General features: G+C 38.4%; 2 protein-coding genes and 2 long non-coding RNA genes across 5 annotated transcripts in view; 3 read left to right on the plus strand and 1 right to left on the minus strand.

The window, feature by feature from the left end:
- The window catches only part of LOC135072622 (transmembrane protein 62-like), a 229583-nt gene that overhangs the window by 134210 nt on the left and 77837 nt on the right, over positions 1-17536 (plus strand). The window lies entirely within an intron of this gene.
- On the plus strand, positions 6797-8649 carry LOC135072825 (carboxylesterase 5A-like). The gene is made up of 3 exons (XM_063966863.1): positions 6797-6943; positions 7066-8360; positions 8481-8649. Exons 1-3 carry the CDS (start codon positions 6830-6832, stop codon positions 8647-8649), a joined length of 1578 nt encoding a protein of 525 aa, XP_063822933.1. The 5' UTR covers positions 6797-6829.
- On the minus strand, positions 11967-13657 carry LOC135072959 (uncharacterized). Its single transcript, XR_010257539.1, has 3 exons — positions 13509-13657; positions 12491-12582; positions 11967-12153 (listed from the first exon to the last, which is right to left on the minus strand). It is a non-coding gene; the product is annotated as an uncharacterized LOC135072959 (long non-coding RNA).
- LOC135072960 (uncharacterized) lies at positions 13749-17527 on the plus strand. Of its 2 annotated transcripts, none has more exons than XR_010257540.1 (3): positions 13749-13815; positions 14704-14877; positions 17085-17527. It is a non-coding gene; the product is annotated as an uncharacterized LOC135072960 (long non-coding RNA). The 2 variants fall into 2 exon arrangements; XR_010257541.1 differs by lacking the exon at positions 13749-13815 and adding an exon at positions 14053-14585.

Consider the following 17536-nt stretch of genomic DNA (forward strand, 5'->3'; position numbering starts at 1 on the left):
GTCAGTTCGATCCATCTTGCTATGATCATTATGGCTCTGCGGAAACGCGTCCAACGGTGATGTGCCGATTCGCCTCCAGGTGCCGCGCCCGTATTCCAGTTTAGTGCACGCGCTCACGACTGTCTGCAACACGGCCATCCTGCGCGACATGCGTCCTCGTATGTTCCTTTGAAAAACTAAGAAGCCAGCCAGTATCCGCTCGGCCAATCTTTCTTCATGAAATATAAAATATGTATGCTTTCAGAGCAAGAAAACTAAACTTTTAGTACCTACTACTAGTTACTCTTTCAAATAAAACCCATCTAACTAAATATCTTATGTTACTAACTTGTAACCATAGCCTATTTTAAGCTACTTAGCTTTTACGATTCCAATCAATTACTAATAACAATTCCAATTAATTGTAACATTGAAGATCACTGAGATCCACAAATCATTGAGCAAAATTACCAAAATTTTCTCTAAAATATCAATTAAACAACAGTGGCCTAATTCACGTATTTTGACACATCGTCCGACGTCCTAATGAAAACAGTTCTAAATCGATGGGATCCCAACTCAGCGGTTTGTCATTTGACGTTTAATCACTTGAACCAAATTTCAAAATAGTTAATAGGTGAATACTGCCGAGACTACGATTGAATACGCATAAAAACGAAATCAAAACAAAATCGGGCGATTAACACGTGAATACGAAAAGTGACACCAGCGATCAAATCGCTTGCATGCCGTTGAAGTTTTGTTACGTGAATACGGCTACAGGCTCGGGAACCTAAGTCAACCAGTCAAACAGTCAATGGCTTTATGATCTTTGCTAAACACAGCAAGATCCGACTGCACCACCCAGAAGTATCTCACCTCAGAACATCTCCCCTTTTCGCTCGCAGCTTGGTTGGCTTCCCATCAGACAGCGTAGATATCTTCGTTCACTTTGTATGCTTCATTCGATTCTCTCCAATCCTGACTCTCCATCTTATTTAAAAGATAAATTTCAGTACCTCCACTCCACTCACAATAGAAATCTTCGCTCTAGTCAGACTCTTCAGCCTTGCCACCCCTCATCATAGCACCGGCTTCATGTCCAACTCTTTCCTAGTCTCCGCTGTACCGCCTTACTCTTTCTACATGACCCGTGGTTGACTGGCAGAGAATGCCATCCGGCATTAAGTCCGCCACAGTGCATTGTTAGTTTGTGTGCTGAAGTTTAAATAAATAAATAAATATCGCACTACCGAATTCCAACTGGCTACTCAGGGCAAACACCACCCTCTACCAGAATACAGCCACAATATTCTAGTACAGTCTCCCCTCTTAAGACCTTACTACTCAGCAAGATCCGACTAAACCACCCAGAAGTACCGTACTATTGCACCACACTATCCGCAGATACCACAGGCAAACACTTATTTCTACCGAGCTACGCTACGGCATCCTGGTACAGTCTCCAACCCAACGAATTGAGAACATCCAATCCAACTATTCTTCACTTACAATTACAAAGATACTGGGCCCTCAGGCATCTTCCTATCACGGTCATGTTGCACACTCAATACACGCTTGTTATTAGGAATCCCAAACACAAACTACGTTCTCCAAATCGCCTGCCAAGCGCGAAGACTTATGACAAAACCTTGCACCAAAGTGGAAGAGGCTGCTGGTCTATACCAGCAGCAGACCTCAAAGGTCTGTTGATGATGATGATAAGAGGATATAAATTATTGAATCGTTTAATGTAAATCCGCAGGTGCTCTTTACGCTCATTATTCTAGCGCTTAAGCAATGTTTATAGCTAATGTTTTATCAGTTTATTTCTAGTATAAATCATTTAATTGATAATTAGCATATTTATCAGTAAATGAATTGTAATTCTTAACGAAAATAACGTTCTTCTTAAACCAGAAACCGTGAGGGACTTCAAAGATTTAAAACTATCATATTTTACTTGTGTGTAATCTTGTAGTTGTATTGTAATTTACTAACGTAGATTCTAAGAACTTTGTTACTAATACTTTTACGGCCCATGCTTGAAATAAATAACTTTTATTTTAGTTATTCAAGGGTATTTGAAACTTTATCGATGAATCTCAAAATTATGCCTGATTTCGGGATTCAATTCAAGCTTATTTAAGAAAATATTATTGTGTGTAAAACATTCTTTTCTTAAATATTTCAAACTTAAAAGGAATGTACAAGTACCAAAATATCAAGTAGTATCTTCCTGCCTATATACAATTAAGTGCTGTTGAAGTATTGTTTAATAAATAAAATTAAATATGTTGTAAACCATTTTCATTTATGAAATAAAACATTTCATTTTTCATTTTCACTTTTTATTCCCAATTCAACATTAAACAAATTATATGCAAGATAAGTAAACATTTTATTCTTTAGGTACTCATCAGATTTTAGAGCGCTGACAACTAAAACTGTTGCATTTATTTTCACTCCACTAATACTTTTCCTTTTTTTTTTTCATAGTAAGTATTCCCATTGAATTACATTTAAAGAACATTGAATAATTAATTAAACTAATTTAATTTACATTTAACATTTACAGTAAACATTATACCGCTTTATCCAATTTAATGAAAACATTTTTTTTTTCACACATACAATTTTACGACTTGCTCAAATTGCCTAAGGTGGATGTTATACACACCAGCCTGTCGGGTGACTAATCCAACTACGAGCCACTTACACATCGGGCAACTCGTCCTTATAAGTGTTCTACGGCTAGCGTTGTTCCATCAAATATTCTTAACACAATGCCGGTGACCCCATACTAAATTACACGGTCATTAATTCAATGAATTAATTAAACAACGATAAAGGTGGTCAATATACGCACATATTATCATTGCTAAAAATGTGTTAAGTATGATTTTTGTCAGATTAAAATTGCCCTATGTTTGTATTGCCCTATGGCACCAGATGTCTTTTGTAAACTATGTTTTGAGTAGTTAAATATACTGCCGCTATCGTAAAATGCCTCCAAAAACAAATCGTTTTCTATTAAATGCCCAAAAGAAAAAAAACGAATAATATTGGTAAATAAACATCAAAGGAACCCTGGCGGAACCGCCACCAACAAGCCCGGACCAAACTCAGAATCTGTCACTATGGATATCCTCAGGGGAAGCATCCATCTAGCAGACAACGTCCTCTGGCTAAACGCAAGTTCTACCCTGCTGGGACCGCGCTCTTGTAGAAAGATCTTAGATTCGATTGCTTACCTTGAATATTCAAAACGATTACAAATTACCATCTGTTCCATCCGATCGATTTTCATTGTTTTATTTGCAGCACAATAAGAGCAATGAATGCTATATGAAATGGTGACAATCCACTAGTAGGCCTTCAAAGAAGCGCTTCATGCACTCCACCCGTGAAGTCACGGTGAGAGCCAGTGACAACAACACTTATTTCTGTGTCCAAATGACGATAACATTTCTGAGGTAACCAGATCAGTCATGCGGCTTAGACTAGATTTATGTGAAAACAAGACTGGCGAGCCAGACTCCACCATCATTGTTTAAATTACTACTTAAGAACTATAAAAGGACTCCCTTTTCACCAATTCTTCCACCTGTACCGGACCCCGTTGACCAATTGCTGGATCCACTTTTAATTGTGCAATATAATACTACAAATATACCGCCGCAGAACGTTATTCGATTCTTTCTTTTTATAAATACCGAATGCTGGGACGCCGTCGACATTAACAGCGTTTAACTTCATGTGAGTAGGTATGTCTATTCTCATACATAAAGTACTAAGTTATACGTTAAAAATCTAGACAAACTGAGTGGGTAGAAGTAGTTTATGTTATAAACAACATTAAAATTCGTAGATACGCTTTACCATAGGTCTGATTACTTTTCTTTTTATTTATTTTTATTTTATTTTGTTTTGGCCGATTTCTGCTGAATACTTATTTATTTCTAATATCGCTACTTATTATCACCAATCACTTTATTGCTATTTTCAAGCTGATAATAAGTATGTATTTCTAATAAAATCTGATTTTATAATGATAAAAACCAAAATGTTTTCGCCTGCTAACTTGACTATTCTCATACAACAAAATAATTATGCCCTTTCCAAAGCAGAATAATCGTTATTTTATCCATAACTCGATGAAATCAGACACATTACTGAACTTTAATTATTATGGCAGGTTTGTTACAAATTAATTATTATTTCAAAATATGTATTTTACTGACCTTTTATTTTCCTTATTTTTCAAAAAATGTGTATTTATCCTCGTCGCCACTTGTAAATGTGCACACTGGCTCACCGTCACACCAAGCGTCTCACTGCGGCACGTCCGTACTCGTCGGCGTCTGCCGTACGACTGACTCGTCCCACTCGTAACGACGTCACGTGACTGCCTATCACTTGTGTACGTGAGACAGCGTATTGTATCTATCTAGTACGTAGATACAAACACTACAAAAACAATAAGAAAAGTCATATAAATTCACTTAAGTCATACAAGTTCTGCAATATCAATATAAAAAAAATTTGCCACATTCAACGTTACTATCCAGAATTGCAAAAGGCTTTGGTTTTGGCAGGTAGATTAATTATTTCACTTCTCCTAATTTCAGATATATCATCGCGAACCCATTTGAATTCTTTTTTATATTCCAACAAATTTGAATCCTTCGACTACCAGTGGATATTACCATTTAAAGAGGAGTATAGTCTCTGGGGATAATTTGATCATTTTTGATCAATCTCGCACCATATACCCTATCAATGACACCCCGCATCAAACAAACTCAAGTGATTCCATTATCTTTGAAGTTAGAAAAACATTAAGCACTGTATGGGATAATCGATCATAGGCCACATGATGGAGTATATCTAGAAATTTCATTTTACTATCACATAAATAAGTACACATGAAGTTTTGCAACACAATTATTTAGCTATAAATAGAGAATAACATTATATTAACCTTTTTTAATTAAAATTAAAGGCGAATTTCCCGCGTGTTCTCAAAAAAGGAATTGACAGTTCTTCAGTGTTACTAATCTAAAAAAAAAAACTACCAAATTGCGTTTCGTTTTACGCAATTCGTGATTTTATACAAAATGGAAGTTTCGATCAAAGTCATCCCGTGATTCAAAGTAACCCCATTCTACGGTATCTAACTTCACCAACTAATAGGTACATTTACAAATTCTAAAGTAAGATATGGTACACTTATCAGCTAAGACATTTAAGCATATCAATTTATCCATCGGATCAGCAGCATCCCTCGTAGTTTCAGTCGTTGAAAGGGTCCAGCGGGGTCGGCATGGGCGGGTCGTAGGGAATGAGGTCCACGATCTTATGCCAGGCCGACGCCCACACGTACATCGTCCAGAGGGCGCCGAGGGTACTGGAGAATAAGCTACAACAACCAAAGGGGTACTGTAGGCCTAGGATGCTATCTATCTATTATATTATATAGGATGCTAGCTATTAACGCGCCATTTTACGCGAAAGCACATACGTTTGTCGTCTAAAATCATCGATAAGATTAAGCATCTTAGCCCGGTTGGAGAAATTGTGTATTTGTGAGACTATAAGTTATGTTGCTTCACTTTTCCAAGTGAATGAAGTCCTGAAAGATCTTCTTTGTCCTCGCTTCTACTGGCCACGGCACTAAGGCGGAACGTAATAGTGTGAGGTGGCTTTATTGCTTATATTTTATAAAATATTGTGTAAATAAGCTGCTCTACATTAGCTAATTGTATATCGCTTTAACTTCTTTCTGAGTTCATCCTACAACGAATTGAAACAGTGATCTATTAAAATGTCATATAATACCAAGATACTTACGTAAACATTTTGAATTGATAACTTCACTTAAATTGAATTTTAACTAAAACTAGCTGACCCGGCGAACTTTGTTCCGCCTTAATGACAATAAATAAGCAGACTTTTTTTTTATTTCGAACGGGATAAAAAGTATCCTATGTCCTTCTCCTGGCTCTAAACTACCTCCCTGACAATTTTCAGCTAAATCGGTTCAGCCGTTCTTGAGTTATAAGTGGAGTAACTAACACGACTTTCTTTTATATATATAGATATACTTGTTTCCTGTGGATTAGATAGGTTACTAGCGTGTGATATTTATTGAACCGTGCTTTTATTTGGAACGATTTCTATAGATTATCGAAAACGTAAATAATAGGCAAGTAAACAATAGAAAATTATGAACTCATCAAAAGATATCACTCATCACCGTCAAACAATAGGTAAATGTTATCTAAAAGTATTTTTGCTCATAGTTTTTAATATGGTTCAGGCTTTCAGTTTTTTGTTTGCTGTAGGTAGGTAAGTATTTAATATCAGTTTTGGTGTTAGTAGCTTTTTTGCAATAAAAAGTCTACCTACCTATTTTTTATCTAGGTTCCTATCACCAACAAGAACTCAGTAGAATTAGGTACATAACATTATAAATTACAGTTTCATTCGAATTATCCTTTCGTAAACCAATGACATAATCAAAATCATGCGTAAGCGCACCCAGTACTTATTTACAAACATTAATATTCTCCCAAAATCATAATACATCACTAACAGTAATCTTCACAGCTAGACACGTGCTAAACACCGGTTTTATTATTTAAATTAGCCTATTAACTTATATTATACTTCCTAAAATAAACCATTCGTCGATTTGCTAGAATGCTCTGAGTATCAAGTTCAAACCATAATGGAACAAACATTATGTTAGTGTGTAAAGGTGCGTGTGACAAATCAGATTAAAATCATGCTCTTACTAATAACTCTTATTTATTTTTATATTAGTGGCCTAAATAGTTATAATTTAATGTCGTCAGAGGTAACGATTCCTCAAGGAAACTTAAAAGGTTCCATAAGTTTTTCTGGAGCCTACAGAAGATTTCTGAAAGTGCCCTACGCTTCAGTGACAGGAAAATTCCAAGTAAGTGTTCGCTACCTTATCTTTTACAAGCCACGTAACATAAAATGCATGAGCTTTTTTAGAACCTAATGTAGGCCTATGAAGCGCTTTTGTTTTTATACCATGTAACATTTTTGATCCAGGCACCTGGAGACCCACCCTCATGGAAAGGCACACTAAATGTAGCACGCGGTTCCAGTAGATGCAAACAATACTTCAGTCGCACTAGAACACCCATAGGCTTCAAAGATTGCCTGGTACTTAACGTCTACACCCCCACAGTTGCACTAAAGACTCCACTCCCTGTAATGGTATTCATACACGGCGGAGGTTTCTACTGGGGCAGCAACACACACCTCCTTTATAATCCCAAACACTTACTGAAAAAACAAGTCATTGTCGTAACAGTTAACTATCGCCTTGGAGCATTCGGATTTCTTTGTTTACGAAACAAAGGTGCACCAGGAAACGCGGGGTTGAAGGACCAAGTAGCAGCTTTGAAATGGATAAGCAAAAATATAGAATATTTTGGAGGTGATCCCAATTCAGTAACTCTTTTTGGTGAAAGCGTTGGAGCTGCTTCTGTTAACTACTTGTTGGTTTCTCCATTAACCGAAGGTTTATTCCATAGAGTTATATTACAAAGTGGGTCAGTGCTAATGCCGCAAGCTTTTGACGAAGACCCTATAGGAAGCGCGTCCTTAGTTGCTACTCGCTTAGGATATAATTCTTCTGATCCAGATGAACTTCTAAACATCTTTAATCAAGTATCCGAGGAAGATGTTACCATTGAAACATATAGAGATCAAACTAATAATGCCTTCGCCCCGTACGTGTTTAGACCCTGCCTTGAAGAACCTACTGCAGATGCTATTATTACTGCTCCACCCAGAGATTTATTAAATTCTTCCAACTTGAATTCTGGTATTACAGTAATCATTGGATACAATAACAAAGAAGGTATAAAATGGGCTTCGAAATATAACTCCAATGGTATTAAAAATCTTGTACAAAATTTTACTCAGATTATACCACACAACCTATACTTTCAAAGTAAAAATGATAAAGATATATTTGTAGCAGATGTGGAAAAAATATATTTTGGAAATAAAACATTAGACAATGATATTCTTGATGGACTGATAAATTACTTTTCTGATGCCTTCATTATGTATCCTAGCGTTGCTACCACTGAATATTTTTTAAAATACACAAACATATCCGTGTTTAACTATTTCTTCAAATATGACTCGTATCGAAATTTACTCAAATCAGCTTCTGGTTTGAGAAGGAAACCGGGTGCTGATCATGGAGACGAGTTATTCTATCTGTTTGAACCTGTGATATATCAGTCCCTGCTCCCACTACAAGCAAATTCGAACGACTATAGGATAATCAACAAAATGACTGGGATGTGGACAAGCTTTGCTAAGACTGGGTAAGTTACATACATTTAAGAGCTTTTATAATTCTAACTTTTCAAGAGTTTTGTTAAAATAGCGTTCAAACCAAGATTCATTCATAGAGTTGGAGTACTTAATTTTATTATATTTTTCAGAAACCCAAACAGTAAAGAGTCGCCAAATACTCACTGGACGAAAAGCGAATTGAACGAGTTAACATTTCTAGAAATCGACAGAGAATTTCAAATAATATCTTTGCCCAACAAGGAACGAATAGATTTTTGGAAAAATGTTTATGAAAAATACGGGACAAAAAATGACTAACTTTCAAAATAGATGTAGGTATTTATAATTAAATCAATAAAGAAAACAAAGGCAATGATGTCTACTTGGTTTTTTTTTTCAATAACCAAATAATATTACTCAAGCTATTAAGCTATGCGTTTAAGAAACCCATATTAATAGTTTTAATTACCTACATAATAATAAAATCAATTATCTATTCAGGTATCGGAAATTAAAAAACAAAAGAATTAAGTGACATTGAATTTTATTATGCAAAAGTCTTGGATTTGTTCTGTGCAATTTTAGGCTACTTCTCCTTATCCTTGTACGATTTGTGCATGTGGCGGTCGCATGTGCCGATTGTGCTCTGTAGGCAGAGGATCTTCGGGCTTCGGGGGGCTCGGCAGGTCGGAGAGCAGCTTCGTCACCCAAAGCAGGCCGTATATTATTATCGACATACCGGAGAGCCTGTAAAATTACAACCAAGTAAATTCGACCATTAAGGAAATTGAAAAATAAGACTAACTTTCTAAAAATATTTTGTTCTGACAATCCCCGAAGCAAAAAACAAGTGGCTTGAACAAGAATTATTATTTTTTGTGTCTATTTGGCTTATACTTGTTTTAATAACTTGAGAAAATCGAATTGCCTGAAGTGGTTAGCGAACCCACGACCTTTTACATGCCGGGTGACTACAGTTGTTGTCTTCATTTTGCCTGATCTTTCATATAAAAAAAATAAGTAAGTACCTACTTACATGTTAAAACCCATTTTAGTTGTAAAATATTTGCACTAGATTCAAGTCCCAACAAACGCCTTTTTCAACTGCACAAGTTCTCACCTCCACGATCAAGTAACAGCTAATGTTCAGTTCTCATGTTAGGATTGTGCACCACGAATAACTGCGCTGTACCTCGGCTGAACCATTTAAGAACCTAGTAAGAGCAGCGGAGTAAATTTTACAGGAGCGCGAAAAAACACATTTTCGTTTACCATACTGGTATACTCAAACTTTTGAAAACTTTTTGATGTTTATTTTGAAGCTTAATAATTTAACTATATATTTTACAATAAATTAATTAATTAACTTTTAAATAGCAAGTTTTATGGCCCTTACTAACACTCAAATGGTTTTCTTTTTTTTTTTACTTCGAAAAAACCAGAATCCAAACCTAGTATGAGCGTACTTACTAGGTTTTAAAATGGTTATTGGGGTCAGGGTCCATTTCAATCTTACCATAGGTCGGTCAAAACAGGATGTGATCACCGAATGGTAAGAGGCACATTGAATATCAGACCCAAGCTGGAGAGGCGTCGACTGATGAAGTCTACGCTCCACCCAGCGCCCATCCAACTCCAAAACCCCGAAACCTTTCAGCTCGAGTTGCAAAATTGTTTCGAATGCCTAGGAGACTGTGAAAATGTGGACGGATACAATGACAGGTTCGTGGAAATTGTCAAAACGACTGGGTTTAAGTTCTTTAAAACCCGTCGTTCAAAAGAAACCAAAAAGATCTCTGACCTCACCAATAAACTTATGGAAGAGAGACGGAACTTGGTTCTGCAATCCTCTGAAGATGCTGCTCAGTATCGGCATCTTAACAGACAGATCTCCAAGTCTTTGACTCACGACCTACTCCAATTTAATACAGATCGTATTAAAGAGGCGATTGAGCGTACCAAATTACCAGGCTCTAAAGTGTTCGCAAGGGATCTGTCTGTTGGCCAAAGCCAACTGACCAAGCTGAAGACCGAGGATGGCAGAGACATCTTGTTGTGGCCTGAGTTATTGGAAGAGGTTGAGAAGTTCTACGGACAACTACGATTGTATGTACACCTGTCACAAATCTAGCCGGAGAGCCAAGAGCTAGATTGACCCGACACTACATCGAAGATATCCCGGACATCAGTCTGTACGAGATTAGAATGGCTCTCAAACAGCTGAAAAACAACAAGGCACCGGGTGATGATGGAATCACGGCTGAGCTTCTGAAAGCAGAGAGCTCGAGGGAAAAACGCCTATGGCATGGCACAGAAGTGTGGTGATACTCTTCTTCAAAAAAGACGACAAAATCTTGAAAAACTATCTCACTTCTGAGCCATGTCTACGTCCGAAACTATTCACCACCGCCCTGGAAGATGTTTTCAAGCTTCTGGACTGGAGCGGATTCGGCATAAATATCACCCACCTTCGTTTCGCGAACGATATCGTAGTCATGGCTGAGACCGTAGAGGATCTAAGCACAATGCTCGATGGCCTCAGTAGAGCCTCTCAACAAGTGGGTCTTAAAATGAACATGGACAAGATAAAAATCATGTCAAATGCCCGTGTTGTACCCACTCCTCTGAAGGTTGGAGACACTATACTCGAAGTTGTTGACAATTATGTATAGCTGGCACAAACAGTCCAGTTAGGTAGGTCCAACTTCGAGAAAGAGGTCAATCGTCGAATCCAACTCGGCTGGGCAGCGTTCGGGAAGCTTCGCGATATTCTCACGTCCGAAATACCGCAGTGTCTCAAGACAAAAGTCTTTGATCAGTGTGTGTTGCCAGTGATGCTAGGTTTGTGATGGTCGGTAGGGGGGTGGACACGTATTTTCATTTCCCAGTAAGGCACATTGACCATTATAAAACCTAGTATGTTCATGCACTTACTAGGTTTCGAAATGGTTTATGTTACTTACTGGTTTTTTAAAATGGTCAAATTGGGTTTGTGGTGTAGTTACTAGGTTTGGAGTCCCTTGCCTTTTAGGCTTCTAGTTGTTTGATCGCAATTTCTGTCTTTGTATTCGGTAGGTACCTTAATATTATGTAGCTTTATGATAAAAAACGAAAATCTGAAAACATGTCCCTTACTAGGTTCTTAAATGGTTCAGCCGACCTGCTTAGCTATAAAACTATAGCAGACCTAACCTCGCCTAAATTAATCTTATAAGTTAACTAAAGTTAAAAAAAATTAAGAACGCTTACGAATTTCCTTAGACTTAGGTAGGTATTTGCCCCGACAGTGTACTGTGTTTTTGACTGAGGGTGGATACATTTTGACATATTTCCCATACTGAAGCTGTCCATGTGCCAGTTATACCAGGAGTTATTCTCGGATAAAAGTTTGGTCGAATCGGGCATAAGGAGATTGAAGGAGATCTTTTGCATATTTGTCAATACTGATACTCGCATCCACTTCATTTATTACCGTCTCACCGTTTAAAAAGTACACAAATAAAATACGAGTATAAAACACAAAAATGTTCTATTCTAATTGTACAATGGTTGATTTGCTTGTAGAGCAAGCAAATCAACCATTGTACAATATACATACCCTCTTAAATGACGACTAGGTAAGTAATACTCTGAAATATAATTCTCACAAAACTTTACTTGAAAAAAGTACAGATTCGTTATCCTTGCATAGGTGGCGGTGGTGGCATATGCCTGCTGTGTTCCGTCGGGATGGGGTCGTCGGGCTTCGGCGGGTTGGGCAGGCCTTGCAGCCACCTCTCGAGGTACATCACTCCATACATCACCATCGAGACACCGGTCAGCCTAAAGGGTACGTAATATTATATTAATTAAGTTAATTAAGTGTATGCCATAGGATTTATGTGATCGTAACAGTCCGTTAATAGTGATCAAAGAACAGCCCAAAAGCCTTCATTAGGTACCCATTCGTTGAGGCAAAGTAGGGATCCTGCTGTTTTTAAAATTGCCGAGCATGAATTTTTGCTTATTCTACTGTAGTTTCTATTTCTACTCTATCGTGGGTACCTAAAGTTAAAAGCTGAAACGCTTGAAGTCCCAAGCGCACGTTGTTTTCAGGCGGCAAAGGCGTCGATCAATCGAACGTTACAACATAGAAACAAAAAACCACAAGAATACTTACATGTTACCCATGGTTTATGGACACGTGTACACACTTGATCAACGTAAGCGAGAAAAAGCCCCACCTGGGAATCCACTTGTGTTTTATACTTCCTACGAAGGATGACAATAAATTAGTTATCAATAATATTCATTATTAATGCTTGTTATTGTTTCTATAAATAAAGGGAGGTCGCTAAAGAATGCTGTACATTAGGTCAGCACCAATCTTGAAATGTGAAGAACGCGTTAGGTATTAAGTATATCACGTTATTTTCCTACACAAAGCATACAATTATTTCTGCATAACTTTTTATTTCTTAGATTAACCTACTTAATAGGTAGCTTGCTAGTTAATTAGTTAGTGTCGAACTTATATCTCGTAGTGGATCACAAGGCGATACAAAATGTTATTATTTACTAATATTGCTCACAGTATTGACTATAAACAAACCTGATCCGTTTCATAACTAGAGTGTTACATAAGTATAAAATAATAACAGGTTTTACTCATAGGTTTTACTAGAAAATAAGAATTGGAAGGTGTCGATTCTTATATGTAAATACCTAGTCAAGCAAGATAGGAAAATACTTACCTATTTACTTAGGTAAACCAACATTTAAAAGTAGGTGGTAAGTAGTAAGTTAAGTAACTAATAATAATAATATATGCTTTAAATAAGAAACATTTCGTATGTCATGATTTAAGACGATGTAAGAATGCCCACCTGCCCCGATACTGTCCATCATGGACCTTTTTATAGGTCCATGCTGTCCGTTTTGTAATTTGTCTAGGGGAGCTAAAAATCGCATTACTTACGTAAATGAGAAATAATATTATTATTTAGCCCTTATAGAATTACCTACAGTAAATAGGTACCTACTTTACTTAAGTAAAAACAAGTTTCTCACAATGATCATTAACTTTTGGGTAGTGTGAAACCAATTTTCGTGCCTGTGATTTTCGTGCCTGTGATTTTGACCCTGAATCAGTATGAACAAATTATGACTGACTGACTAACTAAACTGACTGTACCTACCAGTTCCAGTTAGCAAAATACTTGTGACAAAAACCTCTTAGTCGTCCCTAAAAAACTATACTCAGTAGGTAGGTACTTAAATCAAAAGAATCGATCGAGGTCGATCAATGGTCGATCGAGGCAAAACTTTTTTATTCTGAGAAAACCAAGCTTTATTTACAGAAACTGAAAAATAATAACAAGCATAACGATAGAAATAAAACTGTTATCGCAAATCACTAGAAAGCAGTAAGTAATCAGGCTCAGTCGCAGGTGCTTATGCACTCACTAACCCGAGCAAAAACAAATTTAAAGAAATGGGTAACATGTGAGTTAACTATTATTTTACTACTAGGCAAAAGTTAGGCTTCGCCCGCGTGAAATATAGTTTGTCACATATCGCCTCATATGTTATTCTGGGTATAACAATTATACTGTAAGGTTTCATCAAAATCCGTTCAGTGGTTTTTGCGTGCAATCCAGACATCCAAACTTTCGCATTTATAATATTAGTAGATTATTTCCTAATTTCAAATCTTTACAAGTATAAATCTCAAACTATCAATTTAATTGCATTCCTGGCACGGGCAACAGCCACATGTCATTTAAAGCCTAGACGGTTTTGTGGTGGTATAGTAAGTAGGTACTTAGGTACCATCGGCAACAGTGTTAACTGCCCATTGCCAGTCATGTCATCTCGTTCTATAGCAAAGAATCACCATTTGATTAGAGCGAGAGCAAAAACGGAAATTGACAGTTAACAGTGTGGCCGTGTGTACCTACTTAGCGTGGATTCGACCAAACAAAAATAAATATTAACCTCCGAATAAATCGTCACTTAATTCGTCATTTTGACATATTTCCCATACTGAAACTGTCAATGTGCCAGTTAAACGAGTAAGTACCTGGAGTTATTCTCGGATAAAAGTTTGGTCGAATCGGGCTTTAGTAGGCCTAAGTACTTACCTAGAATTTGATGGCAGGTTGAATGACTGACACCCAAGAGTGTTTGTTATTCGATGGTGACCCCAAAATAATATCGTTGCACTTTTATTCCCAAGTCCTTTTTGATGGTTCCTTCAAAGGAACTAATGATAGGTAAGGTACTATTCCTTCTGATATTTTTTTACGGTTGGAATTAAGTAAGTAGGTAATTGAACTCGCCTAATTGCAATATTTTATACTAGTTTATAAATAACTAAAGCCTGTCCTGCAGTTTTGGTATACCATTAATGATCTACGGGCTGATGGAGGCCACCAAGTGGTTTTCGAGCATGCCCAGTCCACCGAAGCCCGGAGACCCCGCTCCGACAGAACACAGCCGGCATATGAGGCCACCACTGCCCATACAAGGATAGTTCTTCTTAGTAAACTGCAGAAGTGTACATAGGTATGATGTGGTTTTACTGTTTTAATTAATGGCCATGGCATTGTGAAATCTTAATGATAAAGTTGAAAGCATTACGTGTATTTTGTTGTGATATCGCTTCACCTAAGGACTAAGGACCGTAAGTAAGAACCTTAAATAGGCCCAGGTCAACCAACAGTGTCAGCCTCATAAGAAGGCTCAAGGTCACCCAAAGAGCGATGGAGCGTGCTATGCTCGGAGTTTCCCTGCGTGATCGAATCAGAAATGAGGAGATCCGTAGGAGAACCAGAGTGACTGACATAGCCCGCAGAATCGCTAAAATCAAGTGGCAGTGGGCGGGGCACATAGCTCGAAGAGCTGATGGCCGCTGGGGCAGGAAAGTTCTTGAGTGGCGACCACGAGCTGGAAGACGTAGCGTGGGCAGGCCTCCCACTAGGTGGACCGACGATATGGTGAAGGTCGCGGGAAGTACCTGGATGTAAGCGGCGCAGGACCGGTCTTTGTGGAAATCCTTGGGGGAGGCCTTTGTCCAGCAGTGGACGTCTTTCGGCTGAAACGACGACGACGACAACCAACAGTGAGACAACCCAGGGCCGAGCCCCCTGTGAGGTGCATGATACGGAAGGCCGACCCCAAATAAAGTGGGAATAGGCCAGGCAAAGAAGAAAGAAGATCGCTTCAGCTAAGACCTTCCTCCTCTTGTCGTCACCAACACAGCTAACCTTACTCACTGGTCAATTCAATAACTTCAATAACGATAGTTCATCGACAAAGGTATTTGTTTATTCTGAGAAAACCAAGCTCTATTTACAGAAATTGAAAATAATAACAAGCATTGACGATAGAAATAAAACTGCTATCGCAAATCGCTAAAAGGCAGTAGGTATAATCAGATTGAGACGCAGGCGCTTGGCTTGTGCACTCGTGTAAAAAATAAATAAATGGGTAACGCGTAAGTTGATTTTTTTTAAACTAAACTGTGGAAAAGTAGTTGCTGTAGAATCGATCTAGCCTTTTTAGTTTGATCAATCAAGTAATAAAATAACACCCTGTATACTTACAGTTGGGATTAGTATTTGGAAAAAGTCCTTCCCTAGCCTATGCAATATTTTTTACATCTATAGTTTATAGAGTTAATAGGTCTAGCGCTTAACTCAGTCAGTACCTGAGGTATGGGGGCGGCACGGGTGTTTTTGAGACAAGCATCACTGAGACTTGTCAACAGTCGCGGCGACTATAGTCTGGTCTGTGAGCACGTAGAATTTTGTCCAATGACCCCAAGCTACCCATCCTTATCGCTCGCGCGTAATAGGCTAGTTTCCTAAAAAAAATTTTTTAGTCCGTCTATTTTAATATAAAAAAAATATTGGACACATATATTTTTAATTATCAATCAAACAAATAATTACAAAGTTATAGTGCGTTGAAGTTCCGCTCGACGTCAAAAAGTGCAGCACTTTTACGCACTCACTGACGTCACGGGCCTTTTCTTTAGAACTTTGGCACGCTTTATCTCTTTACATTTTCATTAGTTTTAAAAAGTGAAAAATAGGTGTCGAGTATTTTTTGATAAGCTAACTGACGGACTAATTAAAACTCTTGCTTTTTTACGCAGGAAACATCCCTATTCTGTCGCGCTCGCACACTCACTGCGGGCGCCCGTCGCATAGTCGCGACAGCAATATAATAACGCGTGAGTGATAAGGAATTGTGGAAATCCTTGGGGGAGGCCTTTGTCCAGCAGTGGACGTCATTTGGCTGAAACGAATGATAAGGATGGGTAGCTTGGGGTCATTGGACAAAATTCTACGTGCTCACAGACCGGGCTTTAGACGCCTATTCTTTGTCGCCCAGTGTCGCTGACATAGCCCGACGGATTAGCAAGCTGAAGTGGCAATGGGCAGGGCACATAGTGCGCAGAACTGACGGCAGATGGGGCAGCAAGGTTCTGGAATGGAGGCCGCGTACCGGAAGGCGCAGCGTGGGACGTCCACCTACAAGGTGGACCGACGACATCGTAAAGGTAGCAGGGAAGCGCTGGATGCAGGCCGCTACCAATCGATCAACGTGGAAAGCATTAGGGGAGGCCTATGTTCAGCAGTGGACGTCCTATGGCTGACATGATGATGATGATGATGATGTGCGCCTACACCCCTCCCGTGCTGCTCCCATACCTCAGGCACTGACCGAGTTGAGCGCTAGACCTATAACTACAGATTGTTCTGCAGGATCGGTGTAGGAGTAATAATCTACGGGCTGGTGGAAGCCGTCAAGTGGTATCACAGCGTGGGCCCGCCGAACCTGGACCCTCCGCCGCCAGAACACGACAGGCATATGCCGCCACCAACACCCATGCAAGGATAGTTCTTAATAAATTCAAGTATTTTTATAAATAAACAACTCGAAAAAATCGAACTGCTTATAGCAGGAATCGAACCCACTTCCGCTTGCCGGGCGACTGCTCTTCCAACTGAGCTACTCAGACACTGGATGAACCCGTCGAAATTTAGGCAGTTCGATTTTTTCTAGTTTATTTAAAATTTAGTTTGAGAAGCGGCTCTAATCGCTAAGAAATTTTAATAGCAAGTGATTTTTGTTTGTTTTACTTGTAACTATCATAGAATTGTGAAATATTAATACCTAATATAACTGTGAGCATGTGTATTGTGTACGTATTTCG

The sequence above is a fragment of the Ostrinia nubilalis genome, chromosome 6, assembly GCF_963855985.1.
Source record: "Ostrinia nubilalis chromosome 6, ilOstNubi1.1, whole genome shotgun sequence".
In the NCBI taxonomy this organism is placed as follows: Eukaryota; Metazoa; Arthropoda; class Insecta; order Lepidoptera; family Crambidae; genus Ostrinia; species Ostrinia nubilalis.